The sequence below is a fragment of the Salvelinus fontinalis genome, chromosome 2 (genome assembly GCF_029448725.1).
Source record: "Salvelinus fontinalis isolate EN_2023a chromosome 2, ASM2944872v1, whole genome shotgun sequence".
NCBI lineage: Eukaryota > Metazoa > Chordata > Actinopteri > Salmoniformes > Salmonidae > Salvelinus > Salvelinus fontinalis.
In genome coordinates, this window is record NC_074666.1 from 77,485,798 (window position 1) to 77,509,769 (window position 23,972).

A 23,972-nucleotide genomic window follows, 5' to 3' on the forward strand; every position below is an offset into this window, starting at 1 on the left:
ACAGCCCTTTTGTACTGTTACGAATAAAACCCCCACCTGAGAAAATCCTCTTCAGACCATGCCTACCTCGGTTAGCTGAGGGGGCAAAGGTTTGAGTAGAGACCACAAAAACCTCAGTTTAAGCTAAGGCTGTAATGGTTGTTAAATTTCTAACCATACAACGTGGAGCATTGGCTACACGGCAGGAAATGGTTCAACTCTGAGACTATCGATCCTGACAGAATAAGAGCAAATCTTAGATACTAATTACTAGTCTGCAGCTAGAAATTGTCAACCTGGGACGCGAAGACCGACAAAACATCTAATCTATAAGAACATTTTTGAATGGTACTCTGACGTATCCATTCTAACCACAAAAGACTTCAGGGAAGCAGAGACGCTCGGATGAACTTTCCAACAGAAGGACTGACGATTCCAACAGATCACAACGACACACTAGGAGCAAGTATATATTGATTGCAATTATTCCCAAATGAGTGTGTTCATGTGCAAATGATTAGCATTTCAATTAATATAATTATCAACTGTGTAGTGACTGTCTTTACCACACCCACTTCCCTTTGTCCACCAAGCCGTCATATCGGCTTAGCCCACTAGGGAACCTCCCCTATCATTTCCTTGTAACCATTTCTAATGTTTGTTTATGCGTTTCTGTGATTATTTAGTTAGTAAATAAATAATGAAGACATTGGTGTATGATGATTCATAGTAAAGGCTGGGTTCGTGCAGATAACCAACAATTTACGACGTTTGGAATGAGACTAACGTGAGGTAAAGAATATTTCATTAATTAGAAGACTGATCAGATAAAATATCTGAAGAGTTATTAGGAAAATTATAACTTTGTAATCTGAAGATTATCCTTGGTGCCCCAACTTCCTAGTTAATTACATTTACATTATTTGTTTAAATCATGTAATAATAATTACAGAGAATTGATTTAATAAAATAAGTCTTCAATCTAACGATGCCAAAGACACGACATGTTTTTTTGTATTGGATATATTTACCATATAATATGGAGATAGAAACAAACCTTACCATAAGTAGATAATTGTAAATGATTAAATCCTTTCAATAGAAATACAAATGTCTTAGTTATGAATTTAAATTTAATTCAATGAATTGACTCTTCACATGGGATGTTTTCACTGAACAACAAAAGGAAATATTGAATGATCCATTGCATCTCCCAAAAACATTTAACATACATCTGTAAAATGATAGTCTAGAAACTAAAGCTTTGGTTGTCTTCCTCTCAGGCTTCAATGTCTTCTCTCTGGACCTCCTCAATGTCCACCCCATCTTCACTGTCACTTTCCAACCTTGAGGATGGCTCATTGTCAGGCTCAAAAAGCCTCAAATTTGCCCGGATGGCCACCAATTTTTCAACCATTGTATTGGTCAGCCTGTTGCGTGCTTTGGTGTGTATGTTCCCAAACAAGGACCAGTTGCGCTCTGAGGAGGCTAATATAAGTAGAATTTGGAGGATGATGGAGGCAACAGGGGAAAGAGCCTCGGATCCACAAAGTCCCTTCCACCAGGTGGCTGATGAGATATGTTGGCACAACTGCCATATTGCATCTCCATCCCAAAGCCCTTGCTTGGAAGTGTACTTCGTCAGACTGCCAAGAACCTTTCCCTCATCCAGGCCAAGGTGGCGAGACACGGTAGTGATGACACCATAGGCCTTGTTGATTTCTGCACCAGACCGGATGCTCTTGCCAGCATACTTGGGCTCCAACATGTACGATGCGGTGTGTATGAGCTTCTGGCAGAAGTCTTCACGCTTTTTTATGCATTTCAAAACTGCAGTTTCCTCTGCTTGGAGAAACAGTGAAGTGGGCAGGGCAGTACGGATTTCTTCTCTTACATCTGCAATCAGAGTCTGAACATCAGACAGGATGGCATTGTCTCCCTCAATCCGTGCAATGGCTACTGCTATAGGTTTCAGGAGTTTCAGGCTGCTTACCACTCTCTCCCAAAATACATAATCCAGGAGGATCCTCTTGATGGGGCTGTCCATATCGGCAGACTATGATATGGCCATTTCTTGGAGACTCCATCCCCTCCAGGAGACAGTCAAACATGATGACACCTCCCCAACGGGTGTTGCTGGGCAGCTTTAATGTGCTCTTATTTTTCTCACTTTGCTTGGTGAGGTAGATTGCTGCTATAACTTGATGACCCTTCACATACCTAAACCATTTCCTTGGCTCTCTTGTAGAGTGTATCCATTGTTTTCAGTGCCATGATGTCCTTGAGGAGCAGATTCAAAGCATGAGCAGCACAAGCAATGGGTGTGATGTGAGGGTGTGACTCCTCCACTTTAGAACAGGCATGCTTCATGTTTGCCGCATTGTCGGTCACCAGTGCAAATACCTTGTGGTCCAAGGTCATTGATGAATGCCTTCAGCTCATCTGCAATGTAGAGACCGGTGTGTGTTGTCCCTTGTGTCTGTGCTCTTGTAGAATACTGGTTAAAGGGTGGAGATGTAGTTAATTATTCCTTGCCCACAAACATTTGATCACCCATCAGAGATGATTGCAATACAGTCGGCTTTCTCTATGATTTGCTTGACCTTCACTTGAACTCTGTTGAACTCTGCATCCAGCAAATGAGTAGATAAAGCATGTCTGGTTGGAGGGGTGTATGCTGGGCGAAGAACATTCAGAAATCTCTTCCAATACACATTGCCTGTGAGCATCAGAGGTGAACCAGTTGCAAACTTCTGATTCCAGGAGACCATGAGCTGTCGCTATCAATAAGGTGTCTGATTCGTCATTTTCACCTCGAATAGAAGTAGAGGTACTTTTGTCGGAGGTTGCTTGTTGTGAGCAGTGAGGGAACTTTATGCACTTGGCCAGATGATTCTGCATCTGTTGCATTCTTCACATATGATTGGGCACAGTACTTGCAAATGTACACAGCTTTTCCTTCTACATTAGCTGCAGTGAAATGTCTCCACACATCAGATAAAGCCCATGGCATTTTCCTGCAAAGATTTTTTTTAAGAGTAAATAAAAACAAATACAATTCCATGTACAGATAAATAGTTAAGCAGTTAGATTAAACAATTCCTTTGTAAGATAAATGTTTTAAAATGAAACATATGGAAACAGGTGAATTAACACTCAGCTAGCAGGCTCAAGCAAACTAAAACCCACATGTAAGCAAAAACTAACTAGCAGAAATTGTTAACAAGTTAGAAATGATTTAAACACTTTGCTCTAGGCTACTACTTACTAGTTAATAAAAAATGATTTATGTCATAAAATATATTCACCCCACCAGGTACTGTAATGAAAACTTACCAGAAAGCATGTAGTACTTGGCTCAGACATAGCAGTAATGTGTGCTCAACAGCATCTCATTAGTGTGCAAGATCTTGAGAATCAGCTCTACATGTGATGGAAGAATGCACTGTGCATGCAGAGGGTTGCAATTCCATTGAATTGGGGATAGTTTAACCAAAATATGCCACAAGACCTACAATTGCCTCATGTATCCTACAAAAAAAGGTCCACTGTTATAAGCTAACCTTTTTGATGAATTTAAGCAAAATTCCCCAAATTCCAGGGCTCAACTTCCCATGAAAAATGTCCGGAAATTTACAGACCCTTTGCAACCCTAATTGTCCCCCGTCAGACTATTCTTGATTTAATCTTGTTTTTACATATACTAAATAATATATATTTGTGAAATTTGTTTTGATTTAGAACAGACCATTGTCGTGCACCTGCACCAAAACAGGGGCAGCGGGATAAAAAAAATAAAAAAAGCCCTTAAATAGCAAATGGAGGATACTTTCCCCACCAGGCAGTTCGACTGCCCTCGTGATCGCCAGTAATACGGTCACTGCAACAGCCCAAGGTGTGCCAATAGATTTAATCTCATTCAATACTTATACAGAAACATTGAGTACCTGCATTGTCTCGAAGTAACTGGTGGTCAGAGTCACTGAGGCTAGAGGGTCCATGGGAGCCCAGCACACTGCCAGGGGTCATGTACGGGTCCGACTCCGGGTCGGCACTCTGGATGCCTTTCCAGGGCACTCCAGGCTGGAACTCTGTCACCGCAGAAACCACAGGGAAGACTGAGCCTGGCAATATTGACATTTTTTGCAACTGCAATGTTTCATATGTGCATGTCAAAATTGTGCATTAGGAACTTGGGGTACTGTAAGCAGCTTACCTGGGGGCCAGCTGGATGTCCCAGTCATGGTGCCCATCTTGCTTCCAGGGGTACGGTGCCAGTTGTCAGAAGGGCCCTGAGGGGGCATTCCCAAACCATCAACCCCGAGCAACTCATACTGTGAATATGGGGAGCCCTCTCGAACTTTCATGGCCATGGGTAAAGGACCTGCAATAGCACACAAGACAAAAACAGAAATACAAATAATTTGTCAGTTTGACATGGCTTTTCCTTTTATGGCTTTATATAGGTATGATTATTCATGTCATTAGCAAGAAATTGGATTTTAATGACTTACCATTCTTGTGATGGGCTGTATCTGGGGGAGAGGGGGCCGGAGAGTGACCCTCCATCATCCATTTGAAGCGGGACTGCTGCCCTCCTCCATCCTTCACCCCCCCCACCATGGAGCCCAGCTCCAGCCCAGACAGATTGCCTCCGGGAGCAAGACCTGATATACCAGAAAAAACATGGTCAGATGGTTCATTCAATGCAGTCATGAGCAAAGATGATGGCTGTGTTGATAAAACCTGGGCCAGTGTAATCCCCCTGAAATCGAACATCACGGAATAGCTGCTAGGTGATTTAAATGAAAGACCTTCGTCACGGCAACAGTGATATACGAGCTACTGTTTACACAAATTAGTTGGATATGATTTAGTAATGGTTTGCCTTTGACGTCATACTGAGTACACTGCTCTAAACTGACAGATTGGACTGAGATATGTTAGAAAGATAATAACGAAGACCAAACCTAAGCAACTTACCAGAGTACATCCCCTGTGTTTTGGCATGAAGATCTAACAAGGGGCCACCCATACCAGGGTGGGGGATTGAGTCTGCCATAGGTTGTTTTGGTGCCCCTCCAAGAGATGGGGACAGTTTGGAGCTCCCACTGCCTCCACCTACCACTCCCTGTTGTTGCTGTCTCTGTTGTTGCAGAATAGCCATGATTCTAGCCAGCTATGGAGACATGGGGTAAGAGAAAAGATTTAAAAATATGTACACAAACACTGCATCAAGAGACTAAAAGACAAGCTGGCTAGAAAGCTACTTCATACTGAAATTCTAGCACAACTATTGCATCTAATATTTAAATTCGTCCGAACTGCTATAGGTATAGTGATAAGCCACTACACTACTATGGGACGTTCAGTACCTGCTGTGGATCAGTCTGCTGGCGTATAGGCTGGGGCAACTTCCTCTGGTTCTGCAGGAGCTGCTGCTGCTGCTGCTGCAGAAGGAGCTGACAAGCCTGGGGGGATATGGAGTTGACAGGCACAAAGTAGTTGTACTATTCTATTCCACTGAGAGAGCTAGTGTAGTAGCAGTTTTACAGTTGCAATTACTTGATATACAATCAATACAAGATTATTTGAATTACTGAGCAATTTTGAAAATTGTGATAAATTGTTCAGACGGCCTGCACCACAACATCGAGGCGGAGACGATATTTACCAGGTGGAATTGCTGCACATGAGGGTAAATGTTACTAAGCACGGCAAGTTGCTGTGGTGAGAGCTGAGGTGGGAACACCCCTCCGCCGACTCCTCCAACACTGCTGCCAGGAGAGGGTATCTGCTTTAGCATGGGACCCGGCACCTGTGACGTAAAAAAAATATATATATATAGAAGGTAGAGTTTTGTTAGACAACCTTGGCCAATATTCCAAAATGGTCATCTAAAGACAAGCTAGAAAATATATTGTTATTGACTTTTGGAACACCTGCTCATACCCAACATGGAACAACTTTGCAAATAAACATTAATATTCATGAGGTACAACACAGGCAACGCACCTGCGCAGACAAGAATTGATGAGGGACTTGTCCGCGTAACCCTTGGGGGGGGTTCATGGGATGCATCCCAGGCTGGCGCATTCCCCGAGACTGAGGCATCCCACCGCTGCCACTAAATAAACCATGACCACCCACCTGGAACAATATACATAAGAGTACAGTTAAATATGAAAAGATAAAAAGAACAGTGAGAGCTGATAAAAGGAAAATATCTATAAAGTTAGTTGACAAAAAAAGCTAGTTGATGTTAGCTGGCTAGCTAATGATAGGGTCAACATATCTAGCCTCCTTCACCTAGGCCAATCGACAGACCATGCAAACACTGCTTAGCACAGCTTCAAGGACACCTTGAACCCTTTGACAGGAGTATGACTCCCTTACCTTGTCACTGTAAGGCCCCATGTCTCCAGGCCCCATGTCTTTGGAACTGGGCATACGGTAGCCTCCACCACCTCTTCCTCCTCTCCGCATTTCACCGCTGTAGTCGTTCATCCCTCTCTTATCTCCTTCCAACTTTTTATCAAGACTCAAGTCCTCGCCCTATTAAAGGAGTGGGAAGCTTGAGTTTTTACTCAAAGTAACAGAGTGATCAAAGACTTAGTCACGATCTGGTTAACCATTACTACAAACACGGTTATGTTTTAGTGTTTTTTAAAACCTCTTCAGAACATCATCTTGAGAATCTATGCTACCTAGCTAGTTCCAGTTGGCTAACGTTAGCTACTAGCCAAGCTAGCATGTAATTACATTGCAAATCATGGTGAGATACTACGTGCATTCACTAATAAGAAACCATATAAATTCATGCCAAAATCTGCAAAGCCTCAACTCCTAGTGTTTGGTGAAGTATGGGAACCGTGCGCACATCTACTGTATGCGGTGCTCATTTCATCCCGGAGGACTTCAATGGCTTAGTATAACCAGTGGAAGGCAGGATTCAGAATGAAACCAGGTGTTGTGCCGAGCGTTGTTTGTGAAGCCTGAAAGCTCTATTTTAGGGTTCCCCAACTGGTGGCCTTATTTGGGCCAAGTTCTGTGTGTCAAAAATATAGATTTTTTTATGGTTCATTGTTCATAAGACTGTAAAAACACCAATAAAGTGATTTTTAATTTTGGAAATGTGTTCAAAGTATTCCCAAGCATAATAAAAAGATGAGATTGTATAAAAATGTAAGCAAGGTTTGAAATGATTATGTTTCAGTCAAACAGATCGGTTTGGGCTTATCGTGGATAATTTGCAGTCTACAAATGATTTGTAATTATGTTCCAGCCCTCCCAGACCGTCCACGCAATAATTTTTTTAAATCGTTCTACAGCTAAATCCAGTTGACCATCTCTGCTCGATTTCCTACTGGTACATCGAGTGTCAGCAGTGATGAGAAACCGTGTAAATTCAATGTGGATTTACCGCACTATAAATCACTATTGGATTAGTATGCAGACTCTCCCTCTGAAGTCCTCTTCTTTGCTCTTTGGTAGCCAACTCAGCCGTAAATTGTTAACTTCTTATGGCTGCAGGGGCAGTATTGAGTAGCTTGGATGAAAGGTGCACAGGGGTGCCCAGAGTAAACGGCCTGCTCCTCAGTCATTAGTTGCTAATGCATATTATTATTAGTATTGGATAGAAAACACTCTGAAGTTTCTAAAACTGTTTGAATTATGTCTGAGTATAACAGAACTCATATGGCAGGCAAAAACCTGAGAAGAAATCCAACCAGTAAGTGAGAATTCTGAGGTTGGTAGATTTAATTCATCGCCTATTGAAAACACTGTAGGATATGGATCTGTTTGCACTTCCTACGGCTTCCACTAGATGTCAACAGTCTGTAGAACGTTGAATGAAGTTTCTACTGTGATGTTGAGCCGGATGGGAGCTGTTTAAGTCAGACGTCTGACAGAGAGCCAGGTCCTGGTCACACACATTCCACATGATATCGACTTACGTTCCATTACTTCTATAGACAAAGATATTCTCCGGTTGGAACGTTATTGAATATTTGATAACATCCTAAAGATTGATTTTATACTTAGTTTGACAAGTTTATTCGACCTGTAATATAACTAAGTTTTCGTCCGACGTTCGCCTGGACCTGCATGAGCGTTTGGATATGTGTACTAAACGCGCTAACAAAAGTAGCTACTTGGACATAAATGATGGACATTACCGAACAAAACAAACATTTCTTGTGGAAGTGGGAGTCCTGGGAGTGCATTCCGATGAAGATCAGCAAAGTGAAGATTTATAATGCTTTTTATGAGTTTTGTTGACTGCACAATTTGGCGGGTAACTGTATGGCTTGCTTTTGTGGCTGAACGCGGTTCTCAGATTATTGAATATTGTGCTTTTGCCGTAAAGATTTTTGAAATTTGACACAGCGGTTGCATTAAGAACAAGCGTATCTTTTATTCTATGTAAAACATGCACCTTTCAAAGTTTATGATGAGTATTTATGTTATTTGACATGGCTCTCTGCAATTTCTCCGGATATTTTGGAGGCATTTCTGAACATGGCGCCAATGTAAACTGAGGTTTTTGGATATAAATATGAACTTAATCGAACAAAACATATGTATTGTGTAACATGAAGTCCTATGAGTGTCATCTGATGAAGATCAAAGGTTAGTGATTAATTTGATCTCTATTTCTGCTTTTTGTGACTCCTGTCTTTGGCTGGAAAAACAGCTGTGTTTTTCTGTGATTTTGCGGTGACCTAACAATCGTTTGTGGTGTTTTCGCAGTAAAGCCTATTTGAAATCAGACACTTGTGGGATTAACAACAAGATTACCTTTAAAAATGGTATAAGATACATGTATGTTTGAGGAATTTTAATTATGAGATCTGTTGTTTGAATTTGGCGCCCTGCACTTTCACTGGCTGTTGTCATATCGATCCCGTTAACGGGATTGCAGCCATAAGAAGTTTGTCTCCGTTCTTTACTTTATATCTGCTGTATATCTATATCTGTTCTCCCTGTGCTAGACTAGTTTTTCTCTGGCTTACTACTTAGCTAGCCAATCACCACTGTCGACATGGCTATCTGGCTAGGCTAACTAGCAGGCAAAAAAAATTATTGCTGGCTTGCTAAGAAGACTGCATATACTGGTAACATTATTTGATAACTGGTTAGATGGCATTATGCATTTCCAAAAATGTGGTTTACTTTAATGTAGCTGTAAGCTAGGTGTTGACAGCAACTGGCTGACTCAAGCAGTGCTAACCAATGGTCCCTCTAAACTGCACGCATTCCACACAGCTCCAGGGACTGCCGCACAGGAATATCAACCCACAGAGAGATGCACAAGATTGAGCTTCACTGCTCTAGAAAGTTCAGTGGTCACCAATCGGTCAATCATGATCGACCAGTTGATAGTGAAGGGATTCCTAGTCGATCGCCAAATAAAAACCTAACGATAAAGCAATGTGTTCCTATTTTTACCACTGTTGGCGGTAGACGCACCCAATTCAACTGCCCTGTGCGCCGTGTAGGTGAACTGTTGCCATTTTGAACCATTTCATGTGTCTTATGGCACAATCTCTGCCTTCCCGGTGGGCTCAGAGAGCAAATCAAGTGCACTATGTCTACCACTGGCCAATCGGATGGCTCAGATGACCGTTTCTGCAGTAACGTAGCAGGCATAAAAGGAAGCTACAGCAAAATTGATACTGTGAGTTTTCAAAACCATGACCAGAGAGACCTAACGAATACAGTAAAGATTTTATGAGTGGGTTCAAGTTTAACTCAGCGCTGTCAACACTTAAAAGCCATGAAATGAGTTCATCCCATTTACACTCAGTGCTAAAACATGCAATGCAGCAGTAATGAATGAGTAGGGAAGTATCTATAGAGAGTTGCGTTATTATTATCAGCTTGGGTCATTTTAATAGAGAAATATTTCCCCCTCTGTTCATAGGAGTAACATGAATTTGTGCAATAATGCGGTGCAATTCGAGTTTTGCAATCAGCTGGAAGACAGTGTCCCTTTTTGGTCAGTGGAGGAAAGGGAGACCAAAGGGATGTTTAGAGGCAGTCTCTGTATGCTGCTCCCTCCCTCCGCTGAGACTGAACATCAGATGCAGGCCCCATAAGAACAGTAAAATATAAAGCTAATTATTTAAATGTGTGCTCACGCAGCTATGTCTCAGAAGTAATACAACAATGGATCTATTACCAGTGTGATCATACAGCCTACCTCGAACTTTGATAAATAAATAAATATATATATTTTTTAAATGGCCCGAACAAAATACATTGGCTATTCAAGCAAAGCTAATATGTGGTGATAATGTATTGGGCCTATAGCTTACTGCACAAACATGATCGCTACAGTACTGTTTTCAACTGGTTAATGTTGCATAGGTTGTTTTAAGTAGGTAAAAAACAAATCTGAGCGGTAGATCTCAGCTTATATTTTGACTCAGAAAAGGTTGTTTCTTGTTAACACCATCCACGTATCCCTTTACTGTGGCAATTGTGATCGAATCAATGCAATATTGGCCACTTTCAATGTAATATACCGAAACAAAAACTACGCAAGAAATGTTTATGTAGGCAGAACGCATCGGAGTAGAATTCTATTGCATTGACACTCACTACTCAGCCCGTACGCTACACAGCCCGGGGCGGCATAAACATATCAGAGCTGCAGTAGCTCTATATGCAAATAGACCATATATGGATCTGTCCCATTTACTTTGAACTGGACTGTGTTTACAGCATGAGCAGTCATGAGCAGATGGGGTTGGTTTGAGATCAAAGCGAGAGCTGCATGTTCTTTATTTAACCAGGTAGGCTAGTTGAGAACAAGTTCTCATTTACAACTGCGACCTGGCCGAGATAAAGCAAAGCGACAAGAGAGTTACACATGGAATAAACAAGCATACAGTCAAAAATACAATAGAGTTAAAGTCTATATACAGTGTGCGCAAATGAGGTAAGGAAGGTGGCAATAAATAGGCCATAGTGGCAAAATAATTACAATTTAGCAATTAAACACTAGAGTGATCGATGTGCAAAAGATGAATGTGCAAGTAGAAATACTGGGGTGCAAAGGAACAAAAAAATAAATAAATAACAGTATGGGGATGAGGTAGTTGGATGGGATATTTACAGATGGGCTATGTACATGTGCAATGATCTGTGAGCTGCTCTGACAGCTGGTGCTTAAAGTTAGAGGGAAATATGGGTCTCCAGCTTCAGTGATTTTTGCAATTCGTTCCAGTCATTGGCAGCAGAGAACTGGAAGGAAAGGCGGCCAAATGAGGAATTGGTCTTGGGGGTGACCAGTGAAATATACCTGCTGGAGCGCATGCTACGGGTGGGTGCTGCTATGGTGACCAGTGAGCTGAGATAAGGCGGGGCTTTACCTAGCATAGATTTAGATGACCTGGAGCCAGTGGGTTTGGTGACGAATATGAAGCGAGGGCCAGTCACCAAGAGCATACAGGTCGCAGTAGTGGGTAGTATATTGGGCTCTGGTGACAAAACGGATGGCACTGTGATAGACTGCATCCAATTTGCTGAGTAGAGTGTTGGAGGCTATTTTGTAAATGACATCGCCGAAGTCAAGGATAGGCAGGATAGTCAGTTTTACGAGGGTATGTTTGGCAGCATGAGTGAAGGATGCGGTGTTGCAAAATAGGAAGCCGATTCTAGATTTAACTTTGGATTGGAGATGTTTGATGTGAGTCTGGAAGGAGAGTTTACAGTCTAACCAGACACCTAGGCACTTGTAGTTGTCCACATATTCTAAGTCAGAAGCATCCAGAGTAGTGACGCTGGACAGGCGGGCAGCAATCGGTTGAAGAGCATGCATTTAGTTTTACTTGCATTTAAGAGCAGTTGGAAGCCACGGATGGAGAGTTGTACGGCTTTGAAGCTCGTCTGGAGGGTTGTTAACACAGTGTCCAAAGAAGTGCCAGAAGTATACAGAATGGTGTCATCTGCATAGAGGTGGATCAGAGAATCACCAGCAGCAAGAACAACATCATTGATGTATACAGAGAAGAGTTGGCCCGAGAATTGAACCCTGTGGCACCCCCATAGAGACTGCCAGAGGTCCGGACAACAGGGCCTCCGATTTGACACACTGAACTCTATCAGAGAAGTAGTTGGTGAACCAGGCGAGGCAATCATTTGAGAAACCAAGGCTGTCGAGTCTGCCGATGAGGATGTGGTGATTGACAGAGTCGAAAGCCTTGGCCAGGTCGATGAATACAGCTGCACAGTATTGTCTTTTATCGATGGTGGTTATGATATCGTTTAAGACCTTGAGTGTGGCTGAGGTGCACCCATGACCAGCTCGGAAACCAGATTGCATAGCGGAGAAGGTATGGTGGGATTCGAAATGGTCGGTGATCTGTTTGTTAACTTGGCTTTCGAAGACCTTAGAAAGGAAGGGTAGGATAGATATAAGTCTGTAGCAGTTTGGGTCTAGAGTGCCTCCCCCTTTGAAGACAGGGATGACCGCAGCAGCTTTCCAATCTTTGTGGATCTCAGACGATACGAAAGAGAGGTTTAACAGGCTAGTAATAGGGGTTGCAACAATTTCAGCTGATCATTTTAGAGGGTCCAGATTGTCTAGCCCGGCTTATTTGTAGGGGTTCAGATTTTGCAGCTATTTCAGAACATCAGCTGTCTGGATTTGGGTGACGGAGAAATGGGGGAGGCTTGGGCAAGTTTCTGTGGGGGGTGCAGGGGTGTTGACCAGGGTAGGGGTGGCCAGGTGGAAAGCATGGCCAGCTGTAGAAAAATTCTTATTGAAATTCTCAATTATTGTGGATTTACCGGTGGTGACAGTGTTTCCTAGCCTCAGTGCAGTGGGCAGCTGGGAGGAGGTGCTCTTAATCTCCATGGACTTTACAGTGTTCCAGAACTTTTTGGAGTTTGTACTGCAGGATGCAAATTTCTGTTTGAAAAAGCTAGCCTTTGCTTTCCTAACTGCCTGTGTATATTGGTTCCCAACTTCCCTGAAAAGTTGCATATCGCGGGGACTATTTGATGCTAATGCCGTACGCCACAGGATGTTTTCGTGCTGGTCAAGGGCAGTCAGGTCTGGAGTGAACCACAGGCTATATCTGTTCCTGGTTCTAAATTTTTTGAATGGAGCATGCTTATTTAAGACTGAGTAAAACACTTTTAAAGAATAACCAGGCGTCTTCTACTGACAGAATGAGGTCAATATCCTTCCAGGATACCCGGGCCAGGACGATTAGAAAGGCCTGCTCGCTGAAGTGTTTTCGTGAGCTTTTGACAGTGATGAGGGGTGGTCGTTTGACCGCAGACCCATTACAAACACAAGCAATGAGGCAGTGATCGCTGAGATCCTGGTTGAAGACAGCAGAGGTGTATTTGGCGGGCAGGTTGGTAAGGAAAATATCTATGAGGGTGCCTGTATTTACAGATTTGAGGTTGTACATGGTAGGTTCATTGATCATTTGTGTGAGATTGAGGGCATCAAGCTTAGGTTGTAGGATGGCTGGGGTGTTAAGCATGTCCCAGTTTAGGTCACCTAACAACACGAGCTCTGAAGATAGATGGTGGGCAATCAATTCACATACGTTGTCCAGGGCACAGCTGGGGGCAGTAGGTGGTCTATAGCAAGCGGCAACAGTGAGAGACTTGTTTCTGGAAAGGTTAATTTTTTTAAAGTAGAAGCTCAAATTGTTTGGGCAGACCTGGATAGTAAGACAGAACTCTGCAGGCTAACTCCACCCCCTTTGGCAGTTCTATCTTATCAAAAAATGTTGTAGTATGGGATGGAAATGTCTGGGTTTTTGGTGGCCTTCCTAAACTAGGATTCAGACACAGCTAGGACATCCGGGTTGCAGAGTGTGCTAAAGCAGTGAATAAAACAAACTTAGGGAGGAGGCTTCTGATGTTAACATGCATGAAACCAAGGCTTTTACAGTTGCAGAAGTCAACAAATGAGGGCCTGGGGAATGGGAGTGGAGCTAGGCACTGCAGGGCCTGGATTAACCTCTACATCACCAGAGGAGGAGTAGGATAAGGGTACTCATGTAGTCATGTGCACATTTGTTAATATTTTTTTTATCCCTTATTTAACTAGACAAGTCAGTTATTAGCCCAGTTATAGATCATTTGTAGTCAGTAATAGGGGAGTGATTGCTTCCTACAATAGCACAAAACATGTACATTTCTAGACACCATTAAAAGACTAGTCAGGTAAAGAGCTTATTTGTCTTTAAGGGGCAGTGTTGTATTTTGAGACAGGCTTGAATAAAGCTATGTAGCCAATAGGCAGAGGGCTTGCATTATAGGGAATAGACTGACTTGCCAGGTCCTTCAATATGTCACACCACGCAAATATTTTTTTCCAGCATTCCGATCAGTTTTATGTAATAAATTGAAAAATGTAAAAGTGAGGTGCAACTTTGTATTGGGACTTTTGATGAGTATTCTAATGCAAATCCATATTTTACATGTGGTTACGTTTATGCTACCTACCCTTCAACAGAAAATGTCACCATCCTTTCTTCCGATAATTAATAGGGCTTACCATGAGTCCCATATTTTGGAATTGTCGTGTCATTGGGTTCATCCAGTTGTCTCCACCTCCACCCTTTAGGGAACAAACAGAAACATGCAATGTAGCTAAACATATTCCCTCAATCAGAAAGATGTCTTTCATAGTTCCACAGTTTAGGATACAAAAACAAAATTGAGCAAGCAGACCCTAATCACAAAAATACCTTGATGTTGCCTCTTTTTCCCCCAGGGCCTTGCCCCCAGCCACCAGAGTTGTAGTTGCTGCTGGTCTGTGAGCCTGTGCTGTTCCAAACTCCACCAACGTCCTCCTCCTCATCCCAACTGGAGTGTCGAGAGGCTGGAACTGGGCCCTCTCCTTTGCCCCAGGTCTCTTGCACCGACTTTGAACCTATGGGATATGCAAATATTGGTCATGCAATGTCCTAAGGAGTAACAACCAACAACACATTTGCCTTACAATGAAAACTCCTTGAAGTGTCTTACCAGATTTAGATGAGGGGTTTCCCCAACCAGCAGTTTTGCTTGAGTTATCTGGGTCTCCCCAGCCAGATGGTGGATCAGAAGTCTGCCCCCAGGAAGCAGTGCCATTATCCACAGATTGTCCAATGAGGTTGCCACCCCCTCCCCACATACCTGGGGGGCCTGGTAATACAGAGAAGATCAGATTAAAGAATCTGCCAGAAATGCAAGTTGTTAGCCTACGAAGGAATAAATCGGGCATAGCTTACCCATTCCAGGTGCATTGCCAGGGTTTGAGTCCCGGTTAGCTGGGATCACAGGCTGTCTCCTTGGTGGTGGCTGTTGTACGGATGTCGGTGGACCCTGTTGAGTTTTGCCTTGAAGTGGCGGTGGCTGACCAGAGGGGGCACTGTTTTTATCCCACAGGTTCACATTCTTGCTGTTGTAGCAGGTGGGATCGCCCCAGGCTGAAGTGCCATCGTCAATCTCCATCTTGCGGCTGATGGACTGAGGGGAGGGCTCCTCCCACCCGCTGAGCTCAGGGGCCTCAGCAGGCCCAACAGGGATCTGAGGGATGGGGCCAGCAGTCCAGCCCGAGTTTTGGTTCTGATTCTGGGTGTGAGGACCTCCTGACCTGCCCAAGCCTCCTGGTGGCTGTTGGGTCTGTGATTGGTGTTGCTGTTGATTTGGGGATTTCAGTGTTGCCGCTTGGCTGTTTGGTATCTGTGGTGAATGCGGCTTCACGCACCAGTCCTGGTGCGGTTTGCCGCCCATGTCACCTCCACTTCCCCAACTCCTCTGTTGGCCTCCCTCATCTATGTTACCCCAAGATCCTTTGTCCGTGTTGCCTCCACCTCTGCCCCTCCCTTCCCCCCAGCCTCCATTGCCTGTCTTGGGTTCACGCTGCGCCCAGTTGCCTCCCCCTTTTTGTCCCCATCCACCTCCCTCCCTACCCATCTCTTTCCAACCCCCTGCAGTCCCCTTCTCCTCTTGACCACCTCCCCAACCACTCCCTCTTCCGCCACCCTGTTCTCCGAAATCTCTCCAGTTACTTCCTCCGCCCCCTCTGCGGTCTCTTCCCTCCTGCTCCTCACTGCCCCAGCCTTTGCCATGGCTCTCTGAAGTACTGACGTCGCCCCAGGCTCCACTCGTCTTTCCCTGGCTGCCATCAATATCTTCCACTGGCATCCTGGAGGCAGTAGAATTCCGCATGTTGGATGGTGGAGCACAATTTGACTCGTCATCCCAGCCGCCCTTTGAAGATACAGGGCCAGGACCAGTGTTCGTAGTAGGCATATGGGCCCCAGCAGATAGATCAGTAGTCATTGTGCTGTTGCTTGCGGGATAAGTAGATGCCCGACCAGTAGAATTAACAGCTTGAGATGGAAATGCAGGGGAACTGCTTCCCTCATTTTGACTGGCTGCTCCTGTATCCAGGTCCCAGGCCACATTCTGCTGAACCTGGATCTGCCCCCATCCGGTGTTGGACAGCACCCTGGGATCCAGGTCCGACCGGCTGAGCACGCTCTGTAAGGCCACTTCAGGGTTGGGGGGTGGGTTGCTGGAGCGGTGGCGGGAATGCTCCTGGTGCCGATTGTGACTCCCAGCCCTGGACCCTCCTCCACTGGAGGATGAGGGGTCTCCACTTCCTCTGCCACCTTGACCTGCCCATTCCCCTATAGCATCAACCCCTTTCTGATTGTCCCAAGCTGTAGTCATAGTTGCAAATGTTGGTGAGGCAGAATCCTGGGATATGCCGCCACCACCACCACCTCCACTGCTGCTGCTACTCTCGCCTCCAACGCTACTTCCTATTGCTGGGTTGCTGGAACCCCTGACATCTGTCGATCCCTGTGTACCGCCCCAACCCTCCTCTGTAGCCCCATCCCATGCTCCCTGAGATACCACTGGGGTATTTGAGCTAACATCATTTCCCCTGACCCATTCCTCATCTCCTGCCAACCCAGCTTTCTCACCTTGGCTGCCGAAGCCCCACACATTTGCCTCCTCCCCCTGAGCTGCATCTCCCCCTACTCTGTTCCACCCGTCAGTCTTAGAGGCACCTGTGTTGAGGTTAGAGGGGGGAGGCAAGGCTCTCCATGAAGAGGAAGAGGTTGTGGAGGAGGATGACGAGGCAGAGAGATGCTCGCTCCCTCCAACAACCTCACTGTCCACAAGGTCTGTGCCTCCTTGATTTGGTCCTTCTCCAAGCTCTGGCCCCAAGCCCCCCCAGTCCCCATGGAGATGTTCTCCATCCCTGGCAGGCATTTCATGGAGTTGGTGCTGATGGCTAGCTTGATTCACAGAGGAGAGTGGATGAGTATGGGTGGTACTGGCAGAGACGGATGTTGTGATGGATGAGGGCACAGCTTCGGTAGTAGCTGCACCAACCCCTGTCGTTCCATCCTGCACAAGGGCAGGCCAGGCTGAAGGGTTGGCATTAGGGTTGAAGTTGGCACCAGGAATCCCACTGTTCACACTAAGAGGGCTCTCCTGAGTCCCAGGAAGAAAGGAGACTTTGGAATTGTTGAGCACTGGCCCCTCTGCTGTTGCTGCTGCGGCCACTCCAATTCCAGGCTGACTGGAAGAGCCCCACACGACACCAGACAGGACACATTCAGTGAGTGACGAGGGGGAAGAGTGGGGTGGGGAGGGACTGTCTGAACTCCCAGCTCTTGCTCCTCCTGTCCTCAGATGCTGTTGGGTGCATTTGTCAGTCCGTGAGGCACTGCTGTTGTTGGGGACATCCAGCTCTGCTCCCTCGTTACCCACTCTATCCCCACCCACAATGCTGGGCCACTCTTCAAGGTCACTCCCATCCACTATCACCTTCTCCCAGCCCTGAGAAGGGGGCTGGCTGCCAGAGCCCAACCCCCATGAGGAATTTGCATAAGTTGAAGAAGCAGCGACTGAAGATGAGGGTGAGGAGTGAGGGGGTGAAGGAGAAGGTGAACCCAGATTGGGATCTGTAGATAATAAGCAAACATACTTTTTTAACTTGAGGACCGTGTTAAGAAGGTTAAAACAGCATGTTAATTACACTTGGACGAATATTCATTTTAATGCTGACTTCAGATCCAAACCACATCCTTTCATTTCAATGTTGACCCACCTGTGGATCCAGATGTGGTTGCATTGGGGGCATCTCCCTGTGAAAGAGGGGGTGCGTCTCCCCTACCGCTGCCTCCCCCCAGCAGCATGCAGGACAGTGGTGGCTGGCCCCTCTTCAGAAGCACTTTGTGGTCCTGCTGGTAGCGGAATCTTGGGGGCACCTCTCTGGGCATATAGCGCTGAGTACCGGTGGGGGGCTGTCCGTTGGCCACAGCCGCCCGGTTTGCATTGTTCCCACCCGGAGGAACAGCGAACCCAGCTGCAGGGCAGGGGGACGGTGGTGGAGTGGGGCCAGGGCTGGGAGACACAGAGCCAGGAGTGGCTAGTGACTGCGTGGAGCTGGCCTTGGTTGATTCTGGCACTTAAGGAAAATGAAACAAATGAACCAAGTCAATAAAGTTAAAGCTGGAATGGATCCTAATCATAATGTTATGTAACATAATATAAACTTGGCCATTTCCTCTCATCATTATCTTGTTCGATGAAAGGAAGGGGTGTTACAGATGCACAGTAGCAGTCAAAAGTATGGACATCTACTCATTCCAGGGTTCTTTATTTTTTACTATTATCTATATTGTAGAATAACAGTGAAGGCATCAAAACTATAAAATAAACATGGAATCATGTAGAAACAAAAAAATAAATTATATATTTTTATATTGGCGATTCTAAGTATTTTTTTTAAAACTTTATTTAACTAGGCAAGTCAGTTAAGAACAAATTCTTATTTTCAATGACGGCCTAGGAACAGTGGGTTAACTGCCTTGTTCGGGGGCAGAACAACAGATTTTTACCTTGTCAGCCCGGATATTCAATCTTGCAACCTTCTGGTTACTAGTCCAACGCTCTAACCACTAGGCTACCTGACGCCGAAGTAGCCACCCTTTGCGCAAAGCTATCATGGAATTCTCTCAACCAGCTTCATGAGGTAGTGACCTGAAATTAATGTAAATGAATAGCTGTGTCTTAAGTTATTTTGTGGAATTTCTTAACTTCTTAATACATTTGAGCCAATCAGTTGTGACAAGGTAGGGGTGGTATACAGAAGATAGCCCTATTTGGTAAAAGACCAAGTCCATATTATGGCAAGAACAGTTCAAATAAGCAAAGAGAAATGACAGTCCACTGTTACTTTAAGACATGAAGGTTAGTCAATAAGGAACATTAAGAACGTTTAAGTGCAGTCAAAAACGATCAAGCGCTATGATGAAACTGGCTCTATTGAGGACTGCCAGCGTTACCTCTGCTGCAGAGAATAATTTCATTAGAGTTAACTGTACCTCAGATTGCAGCCCAAATAGGAGGAGACTGTGTGAATCCGGCCTTCACGGTCAAATTGCTGCAAAGAAACCAGCGCACAATTGGCCCAGTGTCGTCCGGGTTAGGCAGTCATTGTAAATAAGAATTTGTTAACTGACTTGCCTAGTTAAATAATAATGAATATATTTTTTTTTAAATTAAAACTAAAGGACACCAACAAGAAGAGACTTGCTTGAGTAGGTGAACGGATGATCTCCACATGCGTGGTTCCGACCGTGCATCATGGAGGTGGTGATGTGATGGTGCTTTGCTGGTGACGTTAATTTATTTCTAATTCAAGGCACACTTAACCAGCATGGCTACCACAGCAAAACACAATCCCATCTGGTTTGCGCTTAGTGGGCCTATCTTTTGTTTTTTAACAGGACAATGACCCAAAACACACCTCCAGGCTGTGTAAGGGCTATTTGACCAAGACGAAGAGTGATGAAGTGCTGCATCAGATGATCTGGCCTCCACAATCACCTGACCTCTACCCAATTGGGATGGTTTGAGATGAGTTGGACCGCAGAGGGAAGGAAAAGCAGCCAACAAGTGCTTAGCATATGTGGGAACTCCTTCAAGACTGTTGGAAAAGCATTTCAGGTGAAGCTGGTTGAGAGAATGTCAAGTGTGCAAAGCTGTCAGATGCAAAGGGTGGCTACTTTGAAGAATCTAAAATAAAAATTATATTCTGATTTGTTTAACACTTTGATTACTAAATGATTCCATGAGTTATTTCAGCGTTTTGACATCTTCACTATTATTCTACAATTTAGAAAAATAAATAAAAACCCTTGAATGAGTAGGTGTCCAAACTTGACTGGTACTGTATATACAGGACTACAAAAAAAAAAAAAAAAAACTTACCTTTGACTTTTTGTTCAGTCACCTGAAAGTATAGAAGACCGTCAGTGCCATAAAACAGCCAACACATTTTTGTAACGAATGTCAAGTGATAATACCACAAGCAACTATTGTGCACAGGCCAAGTAAATCATTATTGCTGTCACGACAAACACAGCCGGAACAGTGTGGCTCTGACTTTCAATGGGCCATGAACCTGGATCAAACACCAGACAACCCTGTTTTGAGGAACATACCAGAGCACTCTGAATTATGTAGGCCTAATTTCCAGATGAAAAGTGGATATTTTATACCTTTTGGGAAGCTTCCCTTTTCTTTTTATCCTCTTTCTTCTTTTTCTTGTCTTCCATGAACTGCTGTTCCCTTTCCTGATTCTCCTATCTGGGCACATTTAAATGGATGTGGGCATTGATATTGGGCGATAGGCATCAACATGAAGTTAAATACATTTGCTGTGACTTGCCTAAAAACGTTTTATCAACAGTTTATTAAAATGAACTTACACAATTAGTTAATATTGTCAGAACTATTGAATTAAGCAGACACAACCTTGGCAACAATCTGTGGTAGCCACCCTGAATGATTCATTTTCAAGCAAAGGATTACAACTCCAAACAACATGTAATACATGCACATCAACAGAGAGGAAATGTAAGACTGGGCAGTAGCTGATTGTTAGATAAAAGAACCCGTTTGCTGGTAGAAATATTTCATTGTCACGTAGGTCAAGGCCTAGCGAGCTAGTAGAGATGGCGAGAAGTTGAGTGTGTGCAGGATAGAGCGAGCTAGTTGGCTAGATGGGTCAGGTATCACGGGGTGGCATTTCGTTTTAGTCCCCGTTTGACTCGGCTTTACAAAAGCGCTCCACTGAAAACGCTAGTAAGCTGAAAATGTGGGGTCTTTTGAGTGTATGTATGGGAAACGTAAACAAAGCAAGTTTGCGCTATGGGAGGCATTTTGGGAATTTGGACAAGAGCTTGTCCAAATTGCGAAGTAGTAGTCTAGTCTGTAAATACAATTTAAGGCCAGCAGTCAAATTAAGCCGCTCAAAATTGTCAGATTAAGAACTAGCTAGCAAGCAATCTAATGTTCGTTTTTACTATAACTATTTATTGACTTGTTAAAATTTTATATGTGGATCTATACGCGGCATTTAATAAAAACAATTCCCATAATAGCTAACGTTACATTATGCTAGCTAGTGCCACTTAATACAAATCAGCTAGCAGAAGCTTGCCTGGTGGTATCGTTCTGACGTTTGCAAAGGCCTATTCCAGCCTCGAGCTCGAGTACAGAGTAGCCCCAAGCTGGACACCCCGTGACCGTAAACTTTAAAAAAAAATTAAAATATAAAAAAACGGACGACACAGACTCCGCGAGAATAAAGTCACGCAACGATACAAACGTGTGTTAACCTATCTAGCTAAATTGTCAAAATAGTATTGACATGAACTAGCTGTAAGATAGCGCTTTCGTGCGAACGACTTTGACGTCGTTAACTGCCGCTCAAAAGGTAAAGCCTAGTATGGAACACGACGTACAGCTGCCGGCTTGCTAACCACCTCACATAGCTAAGCTCCATACATAGTTAAAAAAAAAAATATCCATACATATCGGCCACACATATATACTGTTGATTAGTTGAGTACTCCGTGGTAATCGAAAATAGTTAATAGCAATGTTAATTGAATTGATTGTGTTTCACAAATTATTCATGCATACACACAAGACAATAATACTGCTTCATAGTATGACTTGTCTGTACAATCAACTGTCGTTTTTGGACTGAAGTGACTGACAAGGCCAAAGAAGCTACGATAAAACTTCAGTGACGTTCTCTGTAGCTAACTTAGCTGACTGACGTTAGCTAGCTGTCGCTTATAACTTAACATGGATAGAAAAAAATAGCACACACATTTTACAACATTGTAATGAACAACATAACGTTACATCGTGTGAAATAATGTTTTAGTTACTCACCTCAGGAATCAAACATAAAGTACTTTGAGAAATTCTTGCAGACCTATTTAGCTAAAGCTAGTTTAGCAATCTAACGGTAGTTCAAGGCTAAACCAAATAAGAAATAACATCACCAAAAGGAGAAATGTTAACAATCGAGAAATTCAGTTAACGTATATCCTTTCGTACGAATGTAGTTTTCGCTGTAAACTACACATGCATAACCTCTTGGTGGTTGCAAAGCGCTGTGAGGTCGGTTCGTTTACTATCGGCCATTTTGCTTTTCTGTGCAGCTTGTGTTGTTGACCAGAGGGAGGGGGGCTGAATGGATATCTGCACTCTGCAGCAAGGGGGCGTATTCTCGCCCAAGCGTGACGTCATTTACATCCTATTAGCCAGGTTATCAGGGATGACACTTCTTGAGTTTGGTAGAAAAAATTGTAAGCCAAAGCAACAATACAGAACCATAACTAGACAGTGGAACCTGAACAACCTCTACCATAACTCAGTGAACTTAGATATTGCAAAACAAAAACTCATCAATAACCTAGTCCGTTCTCATTTTTGGTTTACAGTCAGCACCTGAATGAGATAATAATAAGTATAATAAATGCATTCCCCCTCTTCTCTTTATCATACCTTTTCCAGAACACAATGTATTATCTGTATCATACGACTGACGTCAAAATCCCAGCCTCATTTGACTGCTTATTTATACCCTCTTTGTTATGTAACATTTCCAGCATGTTGTTGTTTTTCTCTTTTGTTGCCTAGTGGCGTCCGCATGCATCCCAGACGGAACAGTTCGTGAATATATTATGATGACATTTTGTGACGTTTTTGTTTGTTTTGGACTTCGGCATGTTTTTTTCAGCAGTTCGGGCACACCATTTTTCTCTAGAGGCAAGCGGAAGTCGGTCGATGAAGTCTACGCCCCCTCGTCGGCGATTGGTCAACAGTAGGGATATTTCAATTATGTGCAGTCTCAAAGAGAAACTAGGCACGTCACTTGAGAAATACTGCACCAAATATCATAGTCAAATGCAAAATCGCGCGACTAAAATCTCCTAAGCAAAAACGTCAAAATTAATGAAAAATGTATTAAGTTATGCGATGTTCAAATAAAACTGGTAACTCGGAAATCTCCTACTTCCGACTTCAGTCCGTTGGAAACAACTGGGAACTCGGAAAAACGAGCTCCGACGGGCACATCGATTTGAAAGGTCATCCAACTCGGAATTCCATCTCGTGAACTCGGGCCTCTTTCTAGAGCTCCGACTTTCTAGCCTTAAGATCACTGACGTCATGATTTGACCTCGTATTTTTCTGAGTTTCTAGTTGTTTTGACCTCGGCATTATTATATCTCTGCTGTATCACCACGCTTATTCCGAAAATGTGGTCTGAGGCGCCTTAAGGATGGTGTGACGCAATTACGGAGTCTCCAGAGGCATGCAGAGGTCAAATTGAGTGGAAGGTTGATTGGTTGACAGTAGATGGGGGGGGGGGCAGTCTTAGATATACACAAACACACTTTCTTGACAACTTCCTTCACAACAGCTCTGGGCTGCTCTGCAAAAAATATGTTTGCTCTGACTTCTGCGGAGGCCGCATCGCAGTAAATACTGTATTGTCAATACAGATGACGTATTGACAATGCAGCGCCTTTAAGTTCTCGTTATTTTCCCGAGTTTCCAGTTGTCTTGAAAGCAACATTCTAAAGGCCAAAGTTTTTCCTAACCATAAAGCAGTCATAAGTTGTATTTTTATTTTTAGA

At 43.9% G+C, this 23,972-nt stretch overlaps 1 protein-coding gene across 1 annotated transcript in view; it reads right to left on the reverse strand.

Annotated features, from left to right (window-relative positions):
- LOC129827233 (trinucleotide repeat-containing gene 6B protein-like) overlaps nt 1-22,527 on the reverse strand; it is a 29,032-nt gene extending 6,505 nt beyond the window's left edge. Inside the window, exons 1-16 of the mRNA XM_055887974.1 lie at nt 22,219-22,527; nt 20,532-20,619; nt 20,242-20,263; nt 18,074-18,433; nt 15,231-17,927; nt 14,986-15,144; nt 14,706-14,890; nt 14,513-14,575; nt 6,376-6,534; nt 5,995-6,129; nt 5,654-5,797; nt 5,355-5,450; nt 4,963-5,158; nt 4,494-4,646; nt 4,196-4,363; nt 3,927-4,070 (exon numbers count right to left, since the gene is read on the reverse strand). Of these exons, the coding sequence (XP_055743949.1) occupies nt 3,927-4,070; nt 4,196-4,363; nt 4,494-4,646; nt 4,963-5,158; nt 5,355-5,450; nt 5,654-5,797; nt 5,995-6,129; nt 6,376-6,534; nt 14,513-14,575; nt 14,706-14,890; nt 14,986-15,144; nt 15,231-17,927; nt 18,074-18,433; nt 20,242-20,263; nt 20,532-20,588 (4,738 nt within the window). The 5' untranslated portion in view covers nt 20,589-20,619; nt 22,219-22,527. The remainder of the gene's footprint in view (nt 1-3,926; nt 4,071-4,195; nt 4,364-4,493; nt 4,647-4,962; nt 5,159-5,354; nt 5,451-5,653; nt 5,798-5,994; nt 6,130-6,375; nt 6,535-14,512; nt 14,576-14,705; nt 14,891-14,985; nt 15,145-15,230; nt 17,928-18,073; nt 18,434-20,241; nt 20,264-20,531; nt 20,620-22,218) is intronic.
- Nucleotides 22,528-23,972: the final 1,445 nt, after the last annotated feature.